At 52.6% G+C, this 10,708-nt stretch overlaps 1 protein-coding gene across 1 annotated transcript in view; it reads left to right on the plus strand.

Annotated features, from left to right (window-relative positions):
• RUNX3 (RUNX family transcription factor 3) overlaps positions 1–7,571 on the plus strand; it is a 37,867-nt gene extending 30,296 nt beyond the window's left edge. The window contains exon 5 of the mRNA XM_086479470.1: positions 7,048–7,571. Within this exon, the coding sequence (XP_086335596.1) occupies positions 7,048–7,571 (524 nt within the window). The remainder of the gene's footprint in view (positions 1–7,047) is intronic.
• The last annotated feature ends 3,137 nt before the right edge of the window (positions 7,572–10,708 follow it).

Raw genomic sequence — 10,708 nt, forward strand, 5'->3', positions numbered from 1 at the left:
TTTAGTCTAGGAAAAAGCAGGCTGGGAGCGGAGCTGATTGCTCTGTATAAATACATCCAGGGGGTAAACATCAGGGAGGGAGAGGAGCCTAATGTAAGCTATGAAGGACAGTGCTGGCACAGGAGATGGGGCTGAGCTGGCCCCAAATAAACCCAGACTGGATGTTAGAAGCAGGGTGGGATGGGTCCAACGAATGGCTGGGAGCATCCCAACAGACCTTGAAGAGTTTGCAGAGGAGGCTGAGATGCAGTGCATGATTCCCTGAGCTGGGAATACCTGGGAATTTCCCTGCCTCACTGCCCTGCCCGCCTGTGTTGACCAGAAGGCTGTTGCCCAGCATATTTGGGGTCTGACTGAAAGTGCTGGGAGAGGACCCAGGAGAGTGGAGTTAAGGTTTGCGATGCTCACTGGGGTAGGTTTGGGGGCGAAGTGTGTGTCTGCACGGCAGCACAGGGTATTTGAAGAGAATTAGAAAACTGAGCAGCAAACGTGCTTGGCAATCTTGAGGTGGTGCCTGGCGATGCTGTGATAAGCGACCTGTGTGGTGGTGTGTTTTGGTTTGGGGGTTGGTTTGGGTTTTTTTTTTTTTTTTTCAAACTCTGCAGAGGAAGTACTTGCACCTAGTTCGTGAGCTGGTTGTATCAGATACAGAACAATTGCTCCATGGGCGTGTAACAACGGATGCTGATCACACCCTCATTTTTTTTCAACACCTCCCCTCCTCCCCCAAAATAAATTTTGCTCTATTTTTCATGCGGTGGGAGGAAGAGGCCGTTTTCTTTTTTAGTTGGCTCTGGCTTGGAAACAAATGAACTTGTTAACATATGTGACAGAGGCGTGAGAGCGTGCCTGTATGCGTGGGTGGGGAGGAGAGCGGCGCCTTCTCTAGAGATGAGCTGGATCTTCAGAGATCAAATGCATCTCGCGCACCTTCCCGTACAGAGCAGATTCTCTCCATCTTTGGCCACCTGCCGCTCCACGCTCCCAGATGGAGCCATTATGATCAGGGGAAGGAAGCAGAGAGGAAGAGAGGTCAGAAAAATGCTGAAAGACGACTTGGAGGTCTAAGCATCACAGAAACTAGTAGAGAAAAAAATAGCCAAAATTATATACAGGGAGAGAATTTCTGTCCCCGCTCCTTCTCACACATGCATGCATATTATATACACAACCATAAAGTATCATTAGTGTTTACATTGTCATCAATCATCATGGCATAAGACAGGAAAGGAGGGTTGTTTTTTTTCCCCCGGGCTATATTTTTCATGACAATTTTGCAAGGCACATATATGCATATGAATAAAACGGTGATATACGGCCAGGCTGAAGATATTTATATATTCTGTACACTTGGAGAGTGCCACACTATCAAGTTCCCTTTAAATTTCCTTTATTCTCTCTGTGTGTACCACACACTATGAGTATTGTGTGTGTTGTGCAATATACACACATGCTTAGGTTTACTGCTGACTTTATTCAATAAGCCACTGCACGTTCCCCACATCTCTAAAATGGGGACCAGAGTGTGACATCTTGGGTGCTGTGGAACTGCTCCGGTTCCATATGTCACTGCAGATGATCTGATGATCTCCTCCTACCGCTGCACATCGAGCCCCAGCACTCTGCTCCGCACACATGCCCTGGGTGACCTTGATGTTTAGTTGTCTCTCAAAGCAGCACTAAAGAGGTCTTGATGTTGCTTTTTGCTTCCCTTTCCCCTCTCCAGGCAGAACAGATATTTTTCTGGGTTAGGAGGCAGTGGAAGCCCCCACTGCTTTGCTGGGGTGGATGCATGCCAGTGTCGTTAGTCTCTAAAACCTCTTGCAGGGTCCATTGCCTCAGCTCCGCAACAGCTTCCAGGGAACTCGGAGCAGATCCACCAGTCCTCACCCAGCAAGGGCACAGGGACCAGTTTCGGTCCATCCAAGGCAGCTCCCAAACCCGACATGGTCTTAAGGGAGGCGGCTGAACACACCCAAAGAAACCTCTGTGGTCGCCAGCCTCACAAACCAGCCTCCCCACCTCTGTGCTCACGACCAGCCCTCGCCGCCCTGCCTGGCTCTGCCACAAACCAGCTGAGGTTTAGCTCCTGTCAGAGGCAGCTCTTTGCATTTATCTCCTTGCTATCCACCCAAGAAAAGACCCATATTGTCTCCGAGGCGAAAAGAAAGCTGCTGTGTCACTTGAGCGCGGTTGTTTTATCTGGAAAGGGGCTGAGCAGCTTTGAAAGCCTGTTTCTATCCTGCTCCACGTGCGGGGGGACTTGGGGGTCCTCAAAAGGTGCAAATTGCAGCTGCACAATTAAATAACGGGGTGTGTCCTGGCCTCCGTGGTCCCCTGGGCAGCACAGCCCTAACGAGGAGACAGTGGCATTACTAATCAGGGCTTTGACCTTTACATGGCTTTTATTTAATACACATTCCACACTTCCCCAAACTCCCATCCAAAACATTGACATTTCCGCTGATAGATTGGGTCAGATTTTGGAGTAGTTGGGGGACTCAATTCACTCTTACAATGGTTAAATTCTTACAGCTAAATGGGCTTATTCAGTTAGTGCAGCAGCTGGTGTGATTTCGAGAAGAAAATAAACATTTCCTTCAAATATTTTGATTGGCAACTGGACAACTGAAATACTCAAGCTCAGATTGCCAGGGTCCAAAAAAGCAAATGGGGGCTGGACGGCGAGTAAGCGAGGCAAACTGTAGTAAATCCTCCGAGGCAGCACTACCGAGCAGATGTGTGTGTGAGATGCTCTGGGCTCTGCCTGCGCCGGAGAAGGGGACAGTGAGATGTGATTTTTAAAGCCCGTTGTTGGTTGTGAGTTCCAAGGGAGAGCAGGGCCCGAGGGTACAACTTCACTCGCTCCAGTTTTCCTGGGATTTGCTTAGCACGTTGCTTGCTCCAGGTTGCTGTTTGATGGCTGGCTGAGCATGACGGACGGTTGCTTTGCTGCTGAGTTAGGTGGTTATGGAGGGTATTAATGGCCATGTTTTATTTGGACCTTGCGGGAGCTGTTTCAGCGGGGATCTCCTCGGATGTAGGGCAGGAGGGCCAGGGCGAGTGGGCATGGGGCTGTGTGGCTCTGACCCTCATGGCTCCATGAGGTGGAAGGGCAGCCCTGAGGCAACGGAGCCGAGATGGAGGGGCAGCCATGAGATGAAGCAGAAGGGATGGAGGGGAAGCCCTAAGGCGAGGGACGAGACAGTGGGGCTGCCCTGAGGTGAAGGAGACAGGGTGAAGGGGCAGCGCTGAGGTCAAGGAGCCGAGATGGAGAGGCAGCGCTGAGGTGAAGTAGTCGGGGTGGATGGGCAGCGCTGAGGTGAAGGAGCCAGGGTGAAGGGGCAGCGCTGAGGTGAAGGAGCCGAGATGGAGGGGCAGCGCTGAGGTGAAGGAGTCGGGGTGGATGGGCAGCCCTGAGGCGAGGAGGCTCAGATGGAGGGGCAGCCGTGACGTGGTGGCGCTGAGGAGGAGGAGGGACCCCGCCGTGAGGGCGCTGGGACGGCGCACGGCTCCCCGCCAGCCCGGGCCCGCTCCCGCCGCGCCGGGTGCCGGTCCCCTCCCGGCGGCTCCCCCCGCCGAGCGCGGGCGGCAGCGAGGCCGGCGCGGCCGCGGCTCCCTCTAGCGGCCGCCTCCCGCCGCGGGCCCGGCGGCCGTTGCCCCCTGCTGGCGGCGGGAAGGGTCCCGGCCGGGGCTTCCCCTCAGCAGGCGGGCGGGGAACCGCGGCGCGGCCGCCTCCCCACGCTGCTCCGCCGCCCTGGGCCCTGCGGGGAGCCGGGGTCGCCGCCGAGCCCCGCGGCGGGCCAGGCCGCGGACAACATGGCGGTGGTTAACGAGGAGGCCCCGCGAGGGGAACCGCTCTCCGCCAGGCGGTTCTTACGCCTTGGCTCTGCCCGCTGCGGGCAGGGCTGCTCTCCTGCCCGGGTATCACGGCGGGGAGCGGGGATGGAGGGGCTTTGCCTCCCCGGGGGCTGCTGGGGGCCGCGGGGAAACAGAGCGCGACATTATACAGCCCAACAGCCTCGTGTCTGTTTGCCACAGCCTGGGAAGGCCGATAACACAGAGAGAAAATAGATAAGTGGTTTTGGGGTTTTGGGGTTGTTTGGGGTTATTTTTTTTAGCCTCAGACTGGTGGGGGAAAGCCAGAGCTTTATTCTGGGCCAGACTTTAAACCCGGCGAAGATGAAAGTGAGTCGCTTGGATGCCCCACTCGCTCTGTGGAGCCGTGGATTTCAGTGGCCGGGGCTTGGGATTTGGTTTCTAAGGGATTTGAACCCCAACACACTCCGATTTATAAAGGCCGAGCGCTGTGGAGTGCTGTCTGTCACAGACTGGGGGGGTTCAAAGCCTGTCACCCAGAGAGCTCGCCTGCTGCCCACCGGTGTTTCGCTGGAGTGTCTCTAGACCCGACAGTATCTCTGTGCTTTGCTCACCACGAGCACAGCCTGTAATTAACACTCTTACACACTTGGGTGTAAATTAGTAGCAAGGACCCATTGCCAAACGTTGCAAGTTTGGGCCAATAAAACGTAGCCTCTAAAAAAAAAACACAACCCTTTGAGTGTGTTATAGAGGAAAAGGGAAATGTGCCCTGAGCGCTGAGGTTTTATTTCGATTTGCATTTTATGGAATATTATTTATGGGCATGTGAAAGCTAATGAAGGCGTGCAGTCTGATTGCTGGCGATGGTCATCTGCTTTCGGGAAGGTAGCGAGCAGCAGTCTGGGTTTTCTGGGGGCTGGGAGGGGGTTTCAAGACTGCTTTCTCTCAGTGTGTGGCAAAACGGTCCAGCTACTTGGGCTGCAGTGGCTGGGCTACCTGTGTGCAAGGAGGAAGCATTCAGAAAATAGCACTTTTTCTCTCCCAACTTCAGCCAGGATTTGTGTCCCATGGTCCTACCTTATGCTACTGGATTGCCAAAGCTACAGGCTCTGGTCAAGCTGCTTCTTGCAGAGCTGGTCTCCAAACCTCAGCTCACAGGGCCTGACAGCACTTTTGGTGCTGCTTTTGCAGTAGCGTGGCTTTGATGATGGGGCAGAGCGTCCCGCTGGCAGGCTGAGATGTGAAATCAGGTTGGCTTGGTCAGTTGAGAGCATTTTTCGCAGCGTTGTGCTTTTCTAGCCAGCCCAAGCACACTACCCCTCCACACAGCATGCGAGAGGGACGGCGGCCCTGCGGCCAGGCAGCCGCTTCCACGCTCGGCTCGGCTGCATCCAGCCCCGGGTGTGTGCAGAGCGGCGCGGTTCGTGACAGCTTTGAGCTGCTCCTCTCTTATCTCGCACCAAAGCCGCAGCCACGTTCACAAACCAGGTGCTCCCCCGCCTTTCTCCTCCGTGGAGCCTGCGTGGGAAGGCAGGCGCTGCCGATCACCCGCAAAACGGCTGGAGGGGAGGGAGGAACATCCCCTCCCCTTCTCCTTCCAGCGGCTGGTGGCTGAAGGACTCACCTGGGATGAGAAAGAGGGTTCGGATCAAATCCCCTCCCTATCTGCTCCTCCAGAGCATGCCTTTGCCACTAGTTAGCTGGAAGGGATTAGCTCAAGTATTTTTTTCCTGGGGAAATGCTGCAGGGCCTGGAACACGAGCCCTGAGAAGTTAAAAATCATTCCTCATAATAAATGTATATAAAACACACATCCCTATGCATGCATAGCGAATGTACAGTCGTATGAATGCGTGTGTCTGTATGTATATGCATATCTAAAACCAGCAGGCATGCTTGTCATACTCATCTCACTCATTGTCTTGCTCTGAATTGATTCAAAGTCCAGCTGATGTGACCAAAAAAAGTCACTGAGGCCCGATGGCATCCCACTACTGAAGCAGAAAGGTGTCCCTGCTTTTCACAAGGGAAAAATAGGGGTCTTGGGAGTAAGCCAAAAGGAAGAAGAGCCACCTCCAGCTGTCCGAGGCTTTGAGCTCGGGGCACCAGCCAAGCGCTTTGGGCTAGGACTGCTCTTTCTAGAGATTTTCACCTCAAGAGAGCTGAGAAAGGTGCAGTTGCAGCATTTCTGGCCGTGCTGTCCTGCATAACCGGTGCCAGAGCTTGGCGTGGGCCGCTGAGGTCTCGAGGGCAGACGTTTCACCTCTCTCCTTGGAGAGCAAAACTCGTTTCCCTCTGTCTCAGATGCGCCAAGGCCAGAGGTGTGCTGGGCTCTGTAAGGAGGTGGCACCAGCCTCGGGACAGCTGAGAGCACCACGGAAAGCCTTGAGGTCCTCAAAGGATCTGCTGGTGTGGATTCCCATCGCCAGCCTGGGCAGGAGGACAGGACCTGGCAGCACCAGGCAGAGATCCCACGCCAGTTACAAGCAACACCCTTCAGGTTTAGACACCCCCCCCCCCCAAGGAAAGACATGGGGGGCTCCAGCATCCGAGGGAGCTGGGTAATGTCCCTACCATGCTAACCCAAACCTCCCTTCCCCCAGCAGAAGAAAGCCTGAATTTCTCACTCTCTTTATCCTCTTGGAAGGAGAAAAATACACAGAGAAATCAAGCAGAGGGATATTGTGGCTCCTAGCTTGGGAGTATTCAGCTGTGTGTTTATCAGCTCCATCCCCTGATGGTATCAGCACGAACAGGCCACCCACAAGAAGGCTTAGCAGGCTGGTCTGGACTCCAGCTTTTCCTCCCTGTCTCCGTGTGTGTGTATATACACCACCGACTATCTCAGGGACTGGCCGTCTGGGGCCTGCATCCATTTATTTACTACACAGCTGATGTAATGGCTAAACATTTTTTTTCTGTGTTTATGGGGTGTGTTTTTTTAATCTGCCGGAGATGAATAGACCCCTAGAGAAGTCAGCGTAGTCGTGTCCCTTCTTGGATAGGAAACAACAAGTTTTAGAACAGGAAATGGGAACAACTTAAACAAATGGGTTTAGGGCTTTTGTATTTAGGTTCCTCAGCTCTCTTCCCCGGCAGATCCAAGAGATACTTTTCCCTCTGACTTTAATTCCTTGGGCAGGGGATGGCCCAGGCTATAGGATAAACTCTACAAGTCTCAAGGGTAGTGCTCTAACCACCCGCTTTCTTCCTCCACCCCAACAGGCACGTCAGATCTGAGCCCCTTCTCTGACCCCCGGCAGTTCGATCGCTCCTTCCCGACGCTGCCGGCTCTCACCGAGACCAGGTTCTCCGACCCGCGGATGCATTACCCCGGCGCCATGTCCGCTGCCTTCCCTTACACCGCGACACCCTCCGCCACGGGCATCGGGGGCATCAGCATGACCAGCATGCCCACCACAACGCGCTTCCACCACACTTACCTGCCACCCCCCTACCCCGGCTCCACGCAAAACCAAAGTGGACCCTTCCAGGCCAACCCCTCTCCCTACCATTTGTACTACGGCACATCTTCGGGCTCCTACCAGTTCTCCATGGTGGCGGGCGGCGAGCGCTCGCCCACCCGGATGCTCTCTTCTTGTACAAGTGCCTCAGCGGGGAACAACTTAATGAATCCCAACCTGGGCAATCAGAATGACGGGGTGGATGCGGACGGGAGCCACAGTAACTCACCAACGACCATGACGACTACTGGGAGGATGGATGAGTCGGTCTGGAGACCCTACTAGGAGGAACTCAGCTGGGCACTGATAGCTTTAACTTAATTAGCCACCGTTATGTTACTCCCTTTGGTAGTGAATGCAGCCAAATGATGCCTAGGGAAAAGGTAAACCCAAGTCTCCCAAACCAAAAGCAAACCAGGATCCTCTACATGCAAGCATGGGCAAACATCAAGCGAAGATGGACCGGGACATACGTTACATTTCAAGATCAACATCCACGAGCCTTGAATTTGTCGCTTGATGTGGTTCCTTTCGTATGTTTTAAGTATGTGGACTGTACATAGGGGGAAAAAAAGAAAAAAAGGACGTGTGGAATCAGATGTTTGTTTCTTGCAGAACACTTCTCAGTCATCTCACTCGCACCTCTGCCCCACACAAAGCATTCAAAAGTTACGAAAAGCTCACCCTTCTTCTGCAAAGTGTTTCAGAGAAGAGAAGAGACCAGGGAGTTGTCCAAGCCATCTCCCTGCCAATGCAGCAGGACTGAACTGAAAAAAAAAAAAAAGGAAAAAAAAAAAAAGAAAAAAAACCCATATTGTCTCCTTTATTCCCTCCCCGCCAGCGTAGGGCCCCTGACCACCAAAGAGCTCCGGGACGACGCCAGAGCCGCGCACGGCATGTGAGAGTCTGGTTTACAGCACAACGGCGGGGACTGGGGCTCGCGCGGGGGCTGCGCGCTCCCCGCGGGTTGGCCGGCATCAGCCACGTGAACACGAGCTGTGATGTGATTGTTATTATTCCTTGTTGACGACAGAGGGTGTATTGTTCATTTTTGTCGTTGTCGTCATCTCTCAAACAGTAACGTGGTTGATCCCGTGCCTGACAGCCCCCCCCCCTTTCCTGTATGTTTACATATGAGATGTACTTTTTACGAGACGTGTTTTGTTTTGTTTGCTCTTTTGTCCTGACCTCACCATTCGATTCTTCGCTCCTCTTAGCAAATCTCAGTGATGGTGGCTGAAGTGAAGGCGGCCTTCAGGACAACCCAAGATGGATGAGATGCACTTCCAAGCACGTTCGCTGCGAAAGGGACTCGGGAGCCTTTGGCACGACCCTGCCACCGGTCTCTGGGTCTTCCTTTCACCCTCTCTGAGTGGCAGCACATGCAGCTGGTGGCAAAGCGTCATATTTCTGTCATGATTCTTTCCCATGGTTTTACCCAGAGCGCATTGACACGCGATGACTTTTTTTTGTTAAGAAACGACTTTTACACTTGTCAGTTCGTGCTGAAAGCTCTAACTGAGATTTGGAGAAAGGAGCCATTTCTACTCAGTCCCTTGGTGGTGGGAATCTCGTGAAGCAACGTTATCTAGCCTTTCCCATCCCCTCACCCTCCGTGCCTTTCCCCCCCAAGCGACCCAGAGCACGGGTGTCTTGCTGTAGATGACTAAGCTGAAGAAGGGCCACTAAAGGCCCGTTGGTAGCTGGCTGCATCAGGCGGCATTCGCAGGAACCAGATCTCCTGGGCACCACGCACCCTCATAGCCGATACCAAGGCGATCGCCACCCGACTGGCGCCGTGAGGGGAGGTCACGGGCAGCCGGAGGGGCGGCAGGGGCTCCCCCAAGGCCCGGCTAAGGGCCTGGCGCTGCCGCACGCCACAGGGCTGCGTCACCTCCTGCAAGCCGGCTGGGCTTTCTGCTGGCGTGGGAGTTCAGGCTGGATTCGGGATTCCTCGTGCTGGCAGGGCTGAGGGTGCGTGGGCAGGTCCTCAGGGAGCATGTAACTGCCCTCCAGAGCCTACCCTGCAGCAAGGGGCTGCAGACAGTCCCCAGCCCCCAGTGTCACCAGTAACCAAGCCTTTTTTCTATTTTTTCATGAGCATAAGGAAGTTGAAACCCCACCAGCTGCCCTCCCGGCCCCCCTGTCTAAGTTACACCATTACAGCCGCGCCGCCTATCACCAAATCTCAGTTGGCAGCTTGTCAGCCCTCGGTTGAGGTACAGAGCGCTGTGATTGCACTACCACGTCAAGACTGGAGCAAGCCGTCCGGGCGTCGTTGGAAAGCTGCGATGACCACTCACGAGTTCAATAAGCAACAAGAAGAACAACCCTTTTACATCATTAAAAAACAACAACCAAAAAAAAAAAAAAAAAAAAAAAAAAAGAGCCCCACCCCAGCAAAACTGCAACCTTCCCTTGCCTGAGCGACAGCGAGCACCTCGCCGGTGCTTGCCAGCTGTACAGACTGGACCACGGCAGCCTGTGTTCTGATGCATTTACGTTTGTCATCCGACCGCGCCACTGATGGAAAGCACAAAGGAAACAAGGCATTCGTAGTACTAGGTTAATTTAAGACTGTTTGTAGTGAATTTAAAAAAAAAAAAATAATAATAAAAAGAATGGCAACGATGTTATTTTTTATGACATATTGTCATGTGAAGGTGTAAATATATGCACCTCTGTTGTATGCAAATGGTCACAAGACAGGCCAACGTTTTTTGCTTTGCACTATAATTTGCTTTTTTAAAAAAATGCACAATCGCTTGTACAGTAAAACCCCTTTGTCTGGCTCACAGAATATTTAACTATAAAATCTAATTTTTGGTCTTATTTGTTATAATAATATAATTCTTAAATGTGTTGAAGGATCCGATTCTTAATAATGCTTCTAATACTTGTATGTGCAGGGTAAAATAACAACAAACGACTAAGGAGATGAGAATGGAGATCTTTGTAGATAAAGAAGGTTAAAGTTGTTGGGTTTTTTAATGGTGTCTTACAATGGACATTAAAAAAAAAAAAGCTAGTGATACCAAATAATGTGGTTATTTGTGTAATATACCAGCCCTACTTGAAGGTAATGCCCTATATTTAATATGTAGCCCATCTTTTTAACCTGTAGCACTTGTCACTGGGGAGGGGGGAGGCGGGGAGGCGGGGAGAGGAAGAGGAAGGTCTGCTCCTGTTGAAGTCATTGGAAGAAGCTCTCGCTGGAGGAGTCTCTGCTGCGCTGGTTTCAGCGAGAACAGAGCCGGGCTCCTTCGTGAGTGGGTGGAAGTCGCGTTGGTACGAAGCCGTAGCAAAGTGGTCAGTTCTGCTTTTCTGTTATCGGTGTCAATGTTCTTATCCAATGTACGTGATTATATCGTCAGGCCTCCGTGTAATCATTTTAATGACTTTCCATGTGGAATAATAAATGT

The sequence above is a fragment of the Leptosomus discolor genome, chromosome Z (genome assembly GCF_034619465.1).
Source record: "Leptosomus discolor isolate bLepDis1 chromosome Z, bLepDis1.hap2, whole genome shotgun sequence".
NCBI classification, from domain to species: domain Eukaryota; kingdom Metazoa; phylum Chordata; class Aves; order Leptosomiformes; family Leptosomidae; genus Leptosomus; species Leptosomus discolor.